At 42.7% G+C, this 18,222-nt stretch overlaps 1 protein-coding gene across 1 annotated transcript in view; it reads right to left on the reverse strand.

Annotated features, from left to right (window-relative positions):
* Nucleotides 1-2,376: 2,376 nt before the first annotated feature.
* EIF4E2 (eukaryotic translation initiation factor 4E family member 2) overlaps nucleotides 2,377-18,222 on the reverse strand; it is a 23,914-nt gene continuing 8,068 nt past the window's right edge. Inside the window, exons 5-8 of the mRNA XM_008579434.1 lie at nucleotides 17,144-17,296; nucleotides 16,912-17,048; nucleotides 10,108-10,186; nucleotides 2,377-5,003 (exon numbers count right to left, since the gene is read on the reverse strand). Of these exons, the coding sequence (XP_008577656.1) occupies nucleotides 10,141-10,186; nucleotides 16,912-17,048; nucleotides 17,144-17,296 (336 nt within the window). The 3' untranslated portion in view covers nucleotides 2,377-5,003; nucleotides 10,108-10,140. The remainder of the gene's footprint in view (nucleotides 5,004-10,107; nucleotides 10,187-16,911; nucleotides 17,049-17,143; nucleotides 17,297-18,222) is intronic.

Below are 18,222 nucleotides of genomic sequence, written 5' to 3' on the forward strand. Positions count from 1 at the left end.
AGATGTACCAAGACTCCCAAACTGTAAGAAATAAATTTCATTTCTTTGTAAATTACCCAGTTTCAGGTATTCTGTTATAAGCAACAGAAATGGACTAACACATGATATTCTCCATATTATTTTAATCAGGAAATTCAGTTTACAGCAAATGAAGTGAGGCAATGGACTAGTGACCAGTTCACTGCTTTTACCACATACCTCACCAGAAGAAGCTGGATAATTAGAGGGTGGAATGACCTACTGAAGACTCAGTAACAGCACCATCTGTAAGACTGCATCTTGAAAGGATGGGGCTCTGCCTTAAAGTCTATACTTTTCATGAGTTGTCCTTCCCATAACCAGAATTCAGGGTCCAGGAATGAAAGGATGGAAGTGGGCATGGTTCCTCTCACCTGTCCCCTCAACTAGAGGTTCTGCTGACTTGGAGGGCTTGGTTTTCAAAGGAGAAATGGCTTCCGCCAGGTAATATGACAATGGCTAAGATGAATTGTAAACTGAGGCTCACCTGGCTATTTTGGGCTCTTTAGGGCACTGAGCCAACAAATAAGGGGATTATTCTACTGATTGGGGAGTATCAAGGGGAAACAAGCTGCTGCTATACAACAGAGGCAGGGAGAACTGTCTGGAACCCAGAATTCTCTGGAGTTCCTCTCAGATAGCAAAAATGGAAAACTGTAAAAACTAAAAGCAGGACAATTAATCCAGACCCTTTAGGGAATAAAGATTTGGAACAACCACATCAAAAAAAGAATCCTGGCTGAGGGCAAAGGAAATACAGAATAGGTAGTGGAAAAGGAAGTTATAAATATAAATTAGCCTCATGACAATGTACATATTCTTCCTTGATTTTTGCATGTGTGCACATAATTTTCTGCTCTCTCCTTTCCATTATTTTATGCAATTTTTGTTGGAATTTAACTTTACCCTTTAGGTAATATTTTGTTACCCTATATTCTAGTCAGATGGGACTGTGAATCAATTAGAGGAATTAATGCAGCCCAGAGACTGACAGGATTGTTGGGCTTTACACTTCCTCATTTTGGGGAGAAGGTGAGACCTTACAGTTACTTACATCTTGTTGGGCAGAAATGGTTGTTTCTGTGGCAGTATGGAAGTTCAAAGACATGTAGAAGAGTGTGTACAGATGCTGAGTGGCTCAAGGGGAGGACTGTGCCAATGATAAAGCTCTTGTCTCTCAGCTCCACACCCACTCTTTCTGTTTTTGTGATACTGGGGGCAGAACTCTCCAAACATTTCTGCTTTGCCAGCTGGCACTCTGTTGTGTTTTTCCAATAGAGTGCACTGAGGGAAGCTTCCATGTGGAGGAAGAAGGGACTCACTCCTCTTATCTGTCAGCATCGTCACAGTAGTTCATTCCCACAGACACAGCTGACTCCAGCTGCCACTTCCAACATGCTCAAAGCCAGCTTCCTTATGTCCTCAAAGACACCAGTGCCCAATGAGCAACACCCATCATCAGGGCTGTCCCTGAAGTTACTACCTCCTTGATTCTTCAGTGTTTTCTTTTTCCTTTGTTAGTCACTGCATCAACAATTCTTTATATCATATTGTTAAAATTAACTTGCATGGTTTCTGTCTCCTACTTGGACCATAACTGATAGACACAGGAAGATTTCTATCTACTGAAACTGGGTCTCAAGACTGTATTGTCTTGGGCCGGCCCGGTGGCGCACTGGAGAGTGCACCGCTTGGGAGCGCGGCGGCGCTCCCTCCAAGGGTTCGGATCCCATGTGGAGACCGGTTCCCGCTCACTGGCTGAGTGTGGTGCGGACACAACACCGAGGGTTGCAATCCTGTTGCCGGTCCCCAGTACGGGCGTGACACTGAGGGTTGCGATCCTGTTACCAGTCAGTAAAAAAGACAAAAAGGAAAAAAAAAAAAGACTATATTGTCTTAAATCCTTTGTCAACAATAACTGAAGCTCAGCAAGTTTCCTTCTCTCTTAGTATTTCACATGGGCACTGGCCATTAGCATGCCCCATATGTCCATATGTCCATCTTCAGGCTAAGCTACTTAGTCTAAATAAAACATTCCAAGCTTAGGCCTGGAGTGACTTCTTACTTCAAAATCTAATCCTTTGAACTTCCTTCTATTCCAGTATTCCTTACCACAAGTTCAGAATTAACAACTGTATTTTGATATTAAAAATGTAAATTGTTCTGGCAATGATTAATACTAATTAGAGAATATCTTCATAATAAATTTATGCCAGTGATACTGGCATTGTCTGGACTATCTCACATATTTTGTTCTGGAATGAATTTAAAATGGAGACTTATACACTGAAAGGCAGAATCAGTAGCAACACACTACCATAACCCAAACTCCCTTGCATTAACAAGTCCACAACCCAGTTCTTGCTGATATTTTCCATTTATTTCTGCAGTAGACAACTGCTCTGAAAGTGCAACACCAAACACTCTTGTCACAGCCTCTGCTCCTTCTCCGCTGGCAAACACTTGGAAATTCATTCTTGGAGCATCATGGACCACAAGCATCTCTCTGGGTGGAAAATTATTGCCACTGCCACTGTCACAGGGAACACACACACACACATACACACACACGCACGCACACACACACACGCACGTGTGCGCAAACAGAAGGATACAATGTGATTGGTGAGCCCTGGAGAGAAGTAAGGGCCAATTTCAAACAGAGAACCCAGCAAACAGGTCAGGGGAGAACAGCCCCAACTGTGCAAAGTAGAGACCGACTCCCCATTCTCCAGCAGCAACCTACCACACTGGTTATGTTGGCCCTGGCAGGCCTTTTTTCCCTTTGTCTCTAGAACAGGTGATACCATAGCCATAAAAGTGTTAGTATTTAAGTCAAAATAAATGAAAAGACCTCTCAAGCTAGTTTGGAAAAAATGGGTGGTTTGGATAAATTGTTCTGGGAGAACACTGGGTGTAAGATGCTGCCTAAAAGGGGATAACCCCTTGTTCTAACCATCATAGGGTCAGCATATTTTTGATGGGAAAAAAATAACCATCGAATACTACAAAGACAAAGATGAAGGAGAAACATGAGCAGTTCTAGAAAATATGAGATGCAAAAATCTGAACAAATGAGAACCACCCCCCAAAAAAGCAAAATTATGGACAACACACCTACCCACCAGGCCTGACCAAACCATCACTCATCAACACATTGTACACATATGCACCTATACGCATGCACAACAGTCAGATAGATGCCCAAAGGAGGGCAAATCCAAATGTCTGCTTTCTTTGGAATTTTCATGGCAAATCTGAGTTTAGGCAAAAGTGAAGATCTCCCCGGGCTCTGAACACATCTCAGGAGGCAGCCTTTTCTGCCCGCTGTCGCCAGTGTTGCTCCTGTATTTTCCTGAGCCCTTCACAATTGTCTGGACACCAGAAAGCATTCTTCATATTCCTGGAGTTCCAATCACTGCTAGATCTTCTTATCTAACTTCACCTGTAACGGAAGCACCTCCCTTTTGGCCTCTGTACTTCCCCTGTTCTTTCAGGAAAAAGAATCCCAAAACAGTGGTAATTAGAGCATGTTCAGGAGTTGGAAAGTAGGAAGAGAGTAATATAAATATGATAAGGAAATGCATGTTACTCTCACATGATTTCTCTGAGACCAGGTGGCTAAGGATCCCCCTAGCCTTCAAGGATATGTTTTAAAGAGAGGCCTTAATTTAAGGTACTGCAATCTTTGCTCACAAGAGCCAAGTAAGACAGTGCTCATTGGAGGTTGCTGTAGGACTCTTACTTATTCCTTATTTGAATCCTAGGCGCTCTTTTGATTCTCTTCAGTCCTTCTGGAGTCAGACTACTTTGCTTCTCTGATGAGAGACTGGTCATTTTTAAGCATGCCTGCAGTCGCTTCAAGAGGTTTCTGTCTGGGCATTATGGATCAGCACACATTTACTAACATATATACCAGGTGATGAAGACTGAAAGTAGGGTTTTCCAACCACCACAGACAGGCACAGCCATGCAAATATAGCCATCCAGCAAGGTCACCTTTTCTTCAAACGTCCCAGTTTCGGGATCATAGAATTAACATATTAAATATTAACACCTGGTAATAACCAGCTTTTGCTTCCCTTCCTCAATAAGGGACATGAAAGAACCCACAGAAACAGACTTGACACACAGGCCCTGCTTTTCTGGGAAAATGATTTCAGTCACTGCCCTCACCTCCAAATCCTGCACTTGTAACCTACATTATAATCTAGCTCCTAATCTAACTGGATTCTGCTTCAGCTTAATTTACCAAAGCATATACTCTAAGATGCCTCAGTGAAACTAGCATGACCCACTGGATTACAATTCTAAGTGCAGGAGTGCCTGATAAGGAGAAAGTCCCACAGGAAGGACGACTGGAGGGCATAAGGCAGATGATACAAAATCCTGGAGAGTCATCACATCAGTAACACATTTTCAGAAAGTGGTGGGCATGGGGGAAGTGGGGAGAGAAGGAAACAAAATGTCCCAATAATTTAATGGCAGAGCTACAAGAGAGCATATACAGCTATTCCGGGACTCTCCAACAGAAAGCTTTTCCTGGATGCACAGACATTCATAATACTGATCACTCTCATCGACAGCTCTGGCATGTACACGTGGTCATGATGCCCTTCATCCGGCATGAGAAGAGCACAATAGGACACTGAGAGGCATCTGGACAGCACACAGCAAAACCAAAGGCTAATCTCCCCCCACAAAACCCCATTAAAAAACAATGTTTGTCTATTACAAAGTCACGTTTTCTCTTTTTCCGCTTTATAAAGTCAGCGATGCTGGAGGGTGTCTAGCGGAATCCGTCCTCCAGAAATGAGTGCAAAAGGGAGCACGCGGCTCAGGGACGTCCCTTCAGTAAGCAGATGGAAGGACTGGCTGGAGGCCTGCCATCCATTTCGTACAAACACACACATACAGAAAAGGATTATTGCCAGCTTGTGTACTTTCACAATGTGATTTTTGTATTTCGAAAGCTTGAATTGTCCCTGAAAAAAAAACGGGAGAAAATAGAGTGTTCAATACACAGATCATCTATACACAATCACACATACACAGGGGAGAACTGACCTTGGCAGCTCTCAGGCTCTCCATGACACACCCCAGGACCAACCTTCCTTCCTTGCCAATCTTAATGCCAAAATGGCAACCCACCTCCCAAGTCCCTTCAAAAACTTCAATTCAATTGTTTGCAACAGCAAAAGATTAGAAACAATCCAAATGCAGATTAAGAGGGGACTGGTTAAATATTAATATTATGAAACATTCATATAATGAGACATCATGCAACCTAAAAAACAAAAACAAGGAAGCCCTCTAATAACATGGAAATATTTCCAAGATAACTTGATAACTTAAGGTGTAGAACAATGTGTGTACACAGTACGCTACCTTTTATGTGAGTGGGGCTGGGGGAAATAAGGTTACATATTCATATTGCTTGTATATACATTAGAAAACTCTGAAAGGCTACACAAGAAACCAACAACAGTGGGTACTTGGGGCACGGGGCAGGAAAGGGCACAATGGAAACTGGGCAGATGGAGTAAGCGTGTGAGGGAGACTTTCTCTCACACATACTTTTCAAAAAATTGAACCATGTGACTATATTACATAAATAAAAAACCAACCAAACAACCAACAATCGTCAGTTTAAAAGTCAGAGCTGCTTACAAAAGGAAAGGATATTCCAGGAGTGAAATCTGGGTATCTTTCACTTTAGAAATATGGCTCTAACTCTTGAAAGATAAGTGTGTCGGGTGGTGGGTAGGGGGGAAAGAGGACAAGCAGATCCTAACATGTGTCCTCCTAGTTGCCTCCTATTGGCTGCAGGCAGGCTTGATCACCCACTAGTAACTCCTCTTGAGCCAATGACAATCTTAGCAGGTCACATCACCATCTGAATTTCAAAATCTCAGGGCTGGCAGGGCTTTAAAGGCCACCTCGCTGCTGCCCTAGCCCAGTGCTTCAGACTTAAATTTACCAGAAATCTGAAACAGAAATTCTCATTAACCTGGATTCTGGAGTAGTTATTTCCCTTTCATTTTAAAGGGACATTCTAGAAGCTCTGGCTTTAACTGACCTATCTAAAAGTTGTTACAATTAACTAGGCATATGCACTTGGTCCAGAGTAAATAAATACTGAAGAAAGAATGTGCTCAGCACAGCCAAACAGTAGTTTCCTCCTGCTACTGGCTAACAGATTCTCCTCCATGATGGTGGCAGGCTGACAGTAACAGCCCTCACCCCACAAAGAGAATGAATGTGGATAGGTACACTGAGAGGGGAAACTGCAGCTGGTGGAGATGAACTTGGGCTGAGAAGAAACTGATGTCATCTCAAAGTCCATTGGTATTTTTATAACTGACATGCATGTCCATGTGGTTCATTTATCAGTGGCTACTGAGTATTTCAACTATTTTCATTTAAGAAGCTAAAAGCTAAACACAGAGTTAATGGGATGGTCATCTTTTTGAAAGGCCAATGGTATAAAAAACTTTCAAAAGGACAGATCCCTCTGAGGTGTCACAAGTAGCCAGCAAAGAATGATAAGGAACATATGTGATCATAACATGGAGCAAAGCAGGTGTAACTGATGTGTGTGTGTTACTTCTGAGTTCCCTCAGGGACAATGTTCTGTGTGACTGCGACTGCATTACAGAAGATGCTTTATCCTACACACATCTAATACTAAACAAAGTGATTATGCAGGAACATTTGCTCTGTTCAATTTCCTCCCTTTAAATGCCACCTCTAGGGCCATATAGCCATTGGGCAATAGAAGTCCATCGGTAGGGATCCCACTCTTCTTAGAAGAGTGAACAGAAAGGCAGAGGTGTGAGAAGGTAGAATCAGAATTTTCTGACTATGGGAGAATTATCTATCCTCCAGTAAGGGAGATGGGAGGCAACTATGTGGTTCTAGCTCTTTCAGCTGTTTAGTGGTATAAGGAAGAGAATTTTCAAGATAATCATCATCATAAGCAGGTCAGCTTATCTTTTGGAATAATTCCTGTTCTGTGCTGGAGTTGGGCCAGAAATAAATTTTCTCTATGGCAGGTAAATTGAAAGGTTCTATAACACTTTCCCATTCAGATATTTAATATTTCTTCTAATTATTTTTATTATTATAGACCTCTTTATAGTCAAAAAAACATAAAAAGTCATATCATTCTAAGGCCCATTTGCAAAATGGAAAAGGGAAGAGTAAAGGAAAAGCCAGGAAAATCCAGCTGTGTTTTTCCTGTCTGATTTAACATGAAAACAAATGAGCAATGAGGGTGGGTGGACTGCTCCTGACAGCTAAAGCAGGCTGGTGGCAGTGGGGCCCTATGGCTTCGGTCCAGCCTTTCTAAAAAAATAGTGGGCTGAGAATAGCTCAGTGCCTAATTTAGCATGAGGAATGTGTTCACCTGAAACAAGGTGGGAACTCATACTCAATTATGTCCCTTGCCCCAGGCTGCAGCTCATGGAGAGACAGGGAAAAGGTGAATGAAGTCAGGAAGTAGCAGAGGCCACAGGCAACTTTTCTTTTTTCTTTTAAATATGATTCTCTTCTTTTAAAAGCAAACTAAAATTTAGAAAATCCACAGTGAGCTCCTGAAAGCTAGCCCTCTACTCATCTGGCAATGCTGTGATGGTGCATGGGCTATGCTTAAGAGTACGAAACAGGACACAGGAGCTGTCCACCACAGGCCAGTTCTGGTTTCCTCTTCTCTCCCTGCATATTCAGTAAAGCTGCAATCCCTTTCTAGCTTCAGCGGGGCAAATTTCAATCCTCATCTCCCACTCAGTGACCATGCCAACTTCATTCCCCAACAGTACAGATCACTGTCCTCTGCATGTCAGATGAAACATCTAAGTAACCAGAATCCTTTCCCAGCAGCTAACTGGAACTTTTACTAAAGCCATGGCTAAACGGGCAATACTTATTTGTAATAGAAGTCAAATGAAACAGCCCTAAAATACTAGGACTATTTGAATAAATAATCTATCAGACATCACTATTTTAATAACTATTACTATTAGATAAATCATATTAGCAAATAAATTGAGGAAAATTATTTGTGGTTCAAGAAGAATTATTTAAATAGCAGTTTTTCTACCAAATTTCTTCATAGATCAAGATCTACTTAGAAGGGGAGAAAGAAAAGAGAGAGGAAGAGAGGCTTAAAAGTGTTAAGAGACCTCTAAGATGGCATGTGTATCTTCTCAGAACACCTCTTTTGCTTAAAGCAAGGTTAAACCAATAGAGTTGAAATATGAAATCCTTTAGGACAATGAAGTGAGCTGACTTTTTTTGCTTAAATTCAAACACTCCTTACAGACTTCCAAGTCTATGCTTCAAGGAGAACACCTAAACCATGAAATGCTCCCTTCACCTGCCTCTTCCCTGTCCAAAAAATATATGGGGGCAACAAAAAGAACAGAGAGACCACAAAATGGCAATTATGCAAATGTATGACTTTTCAAAGCTATTCAAAGATATTTTTCCTGGGGGATTTAGTGTCTGCTAAGGGCAGAGGGAGTCATTTTTAAGTTTTCTTCCATTCTGTCTATTCCTATTTCATTTTGGGTTTTTTTGTGTGTGTGGCCATTACTGCTTAACCAATTTCGTTTTAAAGACTTTTTCTCATGGAACTTAAGATGCTGCCAATTTTTAAAAGTACCATTATTTCATGTACTTTAAAAAGTAAACACTGCTAATTAAACTATGACAAAACCTTTCTTATCACATTCACTGCTAAGCACCCGATTTTAAGAATATTAAAAGCAAAATACCCCCAACAACTTAGAAATAATTAAATATGGCAATATTATTAAAGCAATTCCATTACAGCACTTCTATAGGCTTCTAAAAATTTAACTTATTTCAAATATTTGCTACTCTTTAGCCCACAAAATAAAAATAATTTATCCACTATTAGAGCTGACATGTTTTTCATCCCTCCTTATGTATACTAGCAGCCATCGTAGAAATCTATGTTGACTATATTTTAAAGAGAAACCTTTTAAAACACAATTTAAAAAATCTGGTATTACCATCTGAAAATGGAATTTACAATAAAGGAATCAAACTAAAAAAAAGGTTTGGGTGGCATCCTCATGTGGCAGGAAATGTGTGACTGTCTATCTACAGATGCTACCAGCCACATGGAGCACCCAGACCCCTGGCCACCTGCTTCTGTCCCTCCTGGTCATCTTCTCTCTTCTGTCCCGTCTGAGGCATGTAAAGGGGGAATTCTGAAGCAGCTTCTACAGTTGACATGTTGTTTTCCAAGTTAAGAAATACTCTATTTCTCGGGGATGGTAGAGGTGAAGATAGTTTTGTCCGGGAACAGGCTCTTATCTCCAGCACATGCAGATACTGGACTTCCATCCCTTCCTCATTCAGAATAAATTTACCCAATTCCTTCTGCCACAGAGGCAGACATGCACTTGGTGCTCTCTTAACTGAAATACAAATATTCTTCAAGTGACTGCTTTCATTGCTCCCTCCTTTGCTCAATGCCTCTCCCTACTAGTAAACATGTGACATCTAGTTACAGTATAGCCTGGAACTGTCTCTTCCACAGCTCTGAAATCTACCCACTGTTTACTGTCACTGCTGAAACCCTGAATTTATATTACTGTTTTTTCACAACTGACAAACACCACCAGCAAACAAAAGACATACCTCTCACCTAACCCATTTCGGGGGCCTGTGGAACTGCCCTTTTAGTCACAGGACATACCCAGATGGCTTAAATATGACCACTCTGAGCAAAAGAAAAAAGACTTGTGGCACATTTATCATCATGAAATGTTAGCAATGAAATAGATTTCAGAGGTCTGTTGGTTCACAGAGCCTCATTTCCCAAATGAGAAAACACAGGCATAATGAGGTTAAGTGACCTGCCCAGGGGTTTGCCTGGAGACATATGACCCAGGGAGGATAAGAATCCAGTGGTTTGGGACTCAACTTTTCTCTGAGGTTCAATATTGGCAGAGGCAAGGTTGAGGGTACATGGGAAGAGCACATCCCCGTGGGAAGAGGGGTCCTGTGGCTGAGAGGTATGTTACAGGGTTACAGAGAAGATAGACAAGGCCCTACCCTGAGTGTGAGAGACAGAGGGGGAGCGTCCGATCAGCGGCCGCTGCTGTTCACCAGGCCATGAAACTCCTCCCAGGCCCTGGCAAACCAGAGACAAAAAACACAATAGCACATTTAGATCAAAAGCTTTTGAACAGAAAGAACAGACATGATAACCCCACATCCCACTTCTGAAGCCCTCCAAGCTACGTGGATCCACAGGTACCAGGGAATAGCAAGGTCCCCATTGGATTTGCTCTCAGGTTAGCAGGGGCAGCTGGCACTTCTACTGGTAACTCCATTTGGGAAGTCATCCTCACTATTCCCTTGAGGATCCACAACCATGTTCCTTTGACAAGACTATAGGGGAGGCCAGTGAGGTCAGAGCTAAAGCTCAATCATCATTGGAAACGCTTCCAATTTACTGCAGCAAAGGGCAGCAGCACTTCCTGCCTTTTCTGCCATGGGAACATGGGAGCAGGTGGTAGATGCAGTCTTTCACGAGACCTCACCCTGAAGGTGAAGGCAAGTACCCAACAGCATTATGATGTCTAATGATGCAATGAGAACATTACACTATTTTCTGCTTTCACATTCCCAGTCTTCTAGCCCTTCTAAACTCAGACCCTAAATGTGTCAAGATCCATCTGTTTCTTAAAATATCCACGTAACTATTAGCTTAAAATTTAAGCTGTGTGGGTCATGGCAGTTCAAAATTTCCAGGGAACAGGGTTCATTACAACTTTTGTGCAGATTAACTCAACTTAGAATTTGGAGTTAGGAAGAGATGAGAAATGTGACTGAAGTGGTACATGGTCTCTCAGGTGGTGCTCCATAGAGAACGGGCCCTCGGTGACTGCTGGATGAGTGGCGAAAGGAGAAAGCCAGATCTTCTCCACTTCCGGAAGCTCTAACCCACCTCAAGTTTTCTCAGAGGAGCTGATTTTCTTACATTTTTGACCTAGCCACTTTTCAGCCCAAAAGTGGTAAGTTCCCTTGGAATTATATATAAAATTTGGCACTTCTAAACCTAATGCTCCTTATTATCAATTATTCCATTCTTGGTATAATTTGATGCCAGTATATTATCACCCTGGGTGCACATTCAATAGTATGATCACTAAAATATACTTTTTCAGGCCCTCTACAGTTTTTTGTTTTTTTTAAAGAAAGAGTTTAAATATGAACACCTGGCACAACAAATTCATTCTTCTAGGCAATGTTTATACCAGTTTCATTACTGTTTCCTGCTTTTGAACAGCAGCATTTATAAGTTAATGATTTATGTCTTAGAATAAGAGGCAGATGTGCAGTTAATGGTTTCTTCAGAGAGTATCACCAAAGCTACTAGTTTATGCTAACTAAATTGGGAAAAAATGTAAGACCACCAAACAAACATGCCGGTCTTTGTCAATTCCTAAACTCAATTTCCACAGCAAGATGCCTGTCCCACAGACAGCCCCTTCTGGAGAGCCCTTGTTAGTACTGTCACAAGGCAGTTTCACTCTTTACTCCAAACGAACCAAGGGCAGAGCAAAATCCAATGTTGGGGCAATGACATGGGAAACCCTCACTCTTTTTAATAGTGACATTTAAATTCCATCTTAAACAACTTAGGTGTCAAGAAATTACACGGCTGTGCTGAAGCTTCATCTTATCTATCCTTTTGTTTCCAGAAAGGCCCATACCTACATGAGCCTAAACAGAGCAATTCTCTGTGTCAAGGACCTGAAGAAATATGAACTGCAGAGCTGCCCTCTAATCCATTCCAGTATTAAATCGCCCTCTCAGTTTCTTCAGAAATATGTTCAGTATATGTTAAACCTCAACATGAAAAATCTGGGTTAAGAAATTTCCTCCCATGGAGTCAGTGGAAATAAAATAGCTGGCTATAGTCTTTGGTATAATCGCTCTTATTCTCACAGGCCAACAGCTTGGCTAAGAGGCAAATCCACTGCCAAAAGCCAGGTGTGAATATTCTAGCTATTTTTCGCCTGGCAACCCAGGCATATTGGGTAATATTAAAACTTTCTTCTTTTACAGGTAAAGAAAGAACAAGTTAAATGTAAAAAGTGTCATATGACTGTAGTTTTTTAAAAAAGAAAAAATTACCATGATTAATATAGCCTACAGGAATTCTGTAGAGACTCAAATGACAGAGAACAAAGAGCCCTTTCAAGACCACTCTTGTCCCATCTCACTTACCAGAAAGCAAATTCTGAGAGTAGAGAGATCTCATTTCTCTGCCTTTCTGGAAGGGCTGCCCCAAGCCTGCAAGGTTCACAGCTTTGCACTCAGCCAGCCCTCAACACCCACAGAGGAGCTCAGACTCCTGCTAATTTGGACTTTCCTCACTTTGATTATCAGTATGGCAGTGCATTTCACAAACACAAAGCTGGGCCAGCAATTATGCTGGGCTATGACTTAGCCATGACAGGAGAAGGGATGGGTTGGTCCTTGGCTATATATTAAAGTTCAGTGTTAAAATACAATGACATCTAGACATGGTAAAGGAAAGTCCCCATGATTCGGCCTGTTTCTCCTCTAGAATAAAGGAATAAAGAGAAATCACCTACCCTCAACTCTCTCTGCACAGAAGTCTGGCCAGTCTTACCCAGCACTGTGGCCCACTATGGGAAGCTGTCTTCCCCTTTTCCATTCCAGGCCAGCTGTACAAGGGAATTAATGAGACTATTCCAAAGAGGAGTTTCCTCACAAAAGACACTGTTGTTTTACATGGCTCTGTACCCAGTTTTATCCTGGTGTCCCCATGATTCTGGCTGTTTTATGAGATTTCTCCTCAAAGCAGAGGATATGATGAGTCACTTGATGCTTGCGAGGACCCAAACCTATGAAAATTCAACATGAATTGGCCTCATTAAAAGGAGCGATGACCTGAGCAGAAACTCAATTACCAAGTTTCCCATTACTTAGGGGTGAGCTGTCGGCAATAAACAAGGGCAGGAGTCCTCTGCAGCAAAGCTCACAGTCCACTCTGTGTGGCAGTGGATGCCTCTCAGCTCACCTAAGGGTGCAGCAGCAAGAAGAAAAGGCCACAAGCAGCAAGACTGGGGGAAGGCTGGAAAAATCAAACACTTGAAGGAGGACACTAGAGACTGAACTGAAACATAGCAAGCCGGAGTCAGGAACACCTGACTGAAAAATCTAAGCCACTCCTGAAAAAACTCCCCACACCATTTCCAGCAGCCCTAATCTCCAGCGTACTTGGTGGAGAACAATTGTTGGTTTTCTTCCTTCACTTCCCGAATTCTCGAGCCCCAGCAGGTACTGTTCCTTGGCTGAAACAAGCCCATACCTGTGGAAGAGCCACAAGGACTAGAACAGAGCAGAACTAGTTCTGACTTCTGTTCAATGTGGCAAGGATCAGAAGCGTCTCAAGATCAGTTCGGTACTTTCTGATCGACTCTTCCTCTGGAAGGTAACATCAAGCTCATCCCCCAGAGCAATTACAGTAGAGCTGAAATTAAGGTCAATGCACGTAACATGATAGTGGAAGGCAAGAGGGAAAGAGACAGAGAAGATAACTCTGAGAAATGCTAAGAACATAGAGAATGGGCCTTTCCATATTCCAGCAAATCTCCCATTTTCTAGGTACTTCAACCAATTCTAGATATACATTAAACAAAGAAGCAGTGACACAAATACCCCTAGCATGTTGAGCCCAATGTGCTGGTCCCAATGTGTGTGTTCTGTGCGGTCAAAGGCCACATGGAGACTGGGGTAAGTCAGGATGGTACTAGTACAGGGTGTCACTGCCAAAGTGAACAGCCACTCTGGAAAACTCAACCTTACATCCACAGCCACTTTCACAGACCCTCTCAGGCAGCCCGACCCAGTGTTTGCAAAAGTGATTGTTTATTTTTGTTCTTGGTGGTAGCTCCTAAGAAAACATAACACGAGGCTTGCTAAAACTCTACATGCAGGTTAAGGGCCTAAAGGCCAAGCTGCAGCACATACAAGCCAAAGCTACAAAGCATATGAGGGGCTGCTACGTGCTATGGTCAGATATCCTAAGGAGCAAACTCACGTAGGGTGAAGACATTTTCCCACCCCAGATCCTGACGCACAGTAACACTGGGAGAAAGGGAAGGGCTATAATCTTGAGATCTCGCAAGCAGGGCCAGCTCAGAGAGGAAGATGATCTAGCTCTAAAGGGAAAGCAGAAGGGAGAAGCCTGGCAAAGAGCTTGTGGCTTGGGCAGCTTTGGCACCAGTGGGAAAACCCTGTTAGCACAAAGTGAGGAAGCTATACATGTACAGTCACACACAGATGGAAGCAGGGCTTTACCTACAAGCAAGAGATTTCTTTGAAGTAAAGGCAAATGGAAGTCAGCGAAGCAAAGGCCAAGGAGCCCCCTTTCCAACCTCAGCAGACTTTCAAACTGAATTCTAAATCAGAAATCACTCTGTTCTTGTCATCAGCATGACTAGATGGGAACTAAAATTCAATACCAGAAAATGGGGACTTAATTTTGAGAGCCAGATGTCACCTCATTGTGTCAGACCTCAGCAGTCCTGGAACAAAATACTGCATGACACTACACAATGGGTTTATGGGAGTGAGGCTGCATCCCTGGATGGCTCTCCATGGAGAAGTCTGTGCCATCCCTTAATATGGTGACAGTCAGTCCGAAAGGTCACATCTTTGATGCACCATAAAGAGCAAGAGCATGAGACAAGCTAGTTTAGCACCATTTATTAAGTGATCTCAGCTGTTGTTGTAGCTGCTGCGTGTCAGCCTGTTCTTAAAACATAAAATGCTCTTCCAATTCCTCTTGTCCAGGACAGAAGGATCTTCCAGGTAGCACGCCAACAGAACAAGAGACTCCGATGACGCCAGCTTCAATGATGGTGCCATCCAGAGAGGGAGAGGGTCATGGCACATTCAACCGCGGCTTCCAGAGGTTTTGAAAAAGGAGCCTTTGGGGGCCCAGCCTGCCTGGCATTCTATTGGAAGTGCAAAAGGTTGGCTCATTGGGAGAGGAAAGAGAGGGGAACGCAAGGGAAAGTAGTATGTGGGTCTCAAGGAGGCTTTTCTGGTCCCTACAGCTGCGGGGCTGGAGTGCCAGAGGCCGAGCTCTGGATAAAGCAGCGAGCAGCAGGCCGGTCTTTCTAGCAGACTAAGGCAAAATAGTCCACAGTCTCTTCTAGACTCTGTAAGGACTTCTATACATGTTTCTACCCAAGTCAGGAAGAACTCCCTCAAGGTATTAGAAAGGGAGAACAGCAGAGAGGGGAGAGTTGACGAAAAATACCTCTTTCCCTTTCTTATCCAGGTGAAAAGCTAGCTTCTGGGATAAATGGGGGTGGGGGGTATTTGGTAACCTTAAAAAGGTGCAGATCTCTCCAGTCTGGACTGAACCTGGCTGGAGGACAGAAACTACTTCTACCTCAGAACAGAGAATAAGAAAAATGTGCCTAGAGAAAAACAAAGCTAACACAAGACTGCTAAGGCAAATAACTAGGGCCACGGCTAGCTAATAACTGCTGGTGGCTATGATGAGTCATGTCTAGCCATTTGATTACGGACCAACTCCCATGGCAGTGCTCCCAGTTAAAAACTGGCACTTAGCTGGTTAAGCCAACTCCACCCATATCACTGTCTGTGAATGCATGGGAAAGAGATTCACAAATGGTCTGCCTGCTAAACACAATCACTGGGCTCACTACTAGTCTTTAATAACATGATGATGATATACTAATGATGAATGCAGCAATAATAACACTTGGCCCTATCTGTGAATGCATGGGAAAGAGATTCACAAATGGTCTGCCTGCTAAACACAATCACTGGGCTCACTACTCGTCTTTAATAACATGATGATGATATACTAATGATGAATGCAGCAATAATAACACTTGGCCCTGTTAAGGGCATCTCCATCTCAGTTACGAAGATTAAATCAGCCTCACAACAGCCTTGTTAGGTAAAGTATTACTGGCCCCCATTTTACAGGTGGGGAAACTGAAGCAGAGTTGCAAAGAAACTTGAAAAAGGCACATACTGATACAAGGCCAAAGGAGAGAACTAAACCTGAAAGTCTTCACTTATAGCTGGCTAGCTCTCCCTCTGGTTTTGAGACAATCTGTTAGCCACTTGCCACAACTTTTTCAAAATAACCTGAGCTTATTTGTGACACTCAATCACTGAAGGAGCAAGCCTAATCAGTGACTTTCAGGCAGCTCCTAATCAGTGGAAAGGCAGCTCCATTTTCTTGAGTCCTAGGGAGACTGCAAAGCTTATTTTCCCCATGGCCTTCAAGCTTCCTTTTCATTCTGCTCTCTCACACACGCTATCCTGCCTCCTCTACGATTCCAGCTCTACACACAAGGAAATGGAGTCCTCATTCCTGATAAGAAGTCAATTTCCCAAGACAAAGAAAGCAGACTGAAGCTAATAGGTTAAAAAGACATGCAAAAGTGGAGTGAAGGGTGGGCAGGGAAGAGGACTTTATTGTTCAGTGAAATTATCTTAAAAAACAGCAAGAAAAGCTTTGTCTTTCATTTTAGGATGGTTGTTAGCATACGAAAGACAAGACAACCTACAGAGATGAAGCAAGTCTAGGCAGTGCAACTGGGTTTCTGCAGAAGGCCTCTCTCTTCTACAAATACCTCATAGTATAGGTGGACAGGGAACCTCACCAACAAGAACTAGAGCAACTGGCCAGAAGCCCTAGAGGGGAAGCCTGGTCTGCCCCTTTTGCACAAATCAGTCTCCTGTACTATCATATCACTCTGGGCCCAACTATGGATCTACTTCTGCTAAGATTAGGGACATGTTCTCCCAAACCCCCACAACACGTACTTGATGCTGTCGGTGTGAGTTTTGTATTCCATAATGGTGTTGGGAGGTAGGTTAAGCACTCGACGAAGTGTATCCCGGATTCGGGCTGTGGTTGCTTGGTCACTGGCAGTCTTATTCCATATTGAAATAATGTCCTCCTACAGGAGGAACAGAAGGAATCATCAAAGCAAACCAGAAGCATCAAGGAAGCAAGGGCAACACAAGAAGCCAGACTGGCTCATGGCTGGCTTACCTGAAAGCGGACAGAGACCACAGCTCCACAGATCTCCTCTCCAACCATGAACTGCTCCCCCAACATGGCCAGGATGAGATTCTCCCAGCACCGGGAAGCCAAGCCCTTCCGCAGCCGAATAATCCACTTGCCACCATTTTTATTTGCATCATCCTGTAGAATGAAAAAAAGCACTCAAGTTAAAATATGGCTTCGCATTTTTTCTTTTTTTAGATCAACTACACAGCATAGAGAATATAGCTAATAATTCAGTACTATACATTTAAATTTTGCTGGGTAAATTTCATATATTCTTATCACAAAATTGTTAAATATTTGAGGTGAGAAATATGTTAATTAGAATAATTTAACCATTCCACATTGTATTAAAAAAACCATAATACCACTTTGTACCCCATAAATATATACATCTGTAATTTGTCACCAAAAAATATGGTTTCACGGCTCTTTTTCTTTTGCATTAAGGCAGTAAAAAGCCAAGAATCCTTGAATACTAAGACTTGTCACTTTCCAATTATTCAACTTTATAGAAGAAATGATAGTAGGGCTAGAGACGGAAGATACAGGGGGAAAAAAAAAAAAGAAAAACGAAGCCAGAATCTTTTATAAACCATTAAAAAAAAAATGGTTTAACAGTCCTTTAATGGAACTACTTTAGAAATCAAAATGAAATGATGTCAGATTTCACAGACCATTCATAACTTTGTTTGCTAAACATAGGGACTGAGTGTATCAAGTACACAGACACAAAGCCCCAGTCTCTACCTCAATCCAGTCTAGTAGAGGAGATAGAAAAGAAAGTTAATTACAGCAAAGCAGTCTGACAATTGGGCCGGCCCGGTGGCACACTGGATAAGTGCGCCGCTTGGGAAGTGCGGCGGCGCTCCTGCCTGAGGGTTCGGATCCCACATACAGACCGGTTCCCGCTCACTGGCTGAGCGAGGCGCGGGAGCAGCGCCGAGGGTTGCGATCCCGTTGCCGGTCCCCAGTCCGGTGCGGGGGCAACACTGAGGGTTGCGATCCGTTGCCGGACACGGAAAAAGACAAAAGACAAAAAAAAAAAAAAAAAAAAAAAAAAA

The sequence above is a fragment of the Galeopterus variegatus genome, unplaced genomic scaffold (assembly GCF_000696425.1).
Source record: "Galeopterus variegatus unplaced genomic scaffold, G_variegatus-3.0.2 Scaffold1883, whole genome shotgun sequence".
Classification (NCBI taxonomy): domain Eukaryota; kingdom Metazoa; phylum Chordata; class Mammalia; order Dermoptera; family Cynocephalidae; genus Galeopterus; species Galeopterus variegatus.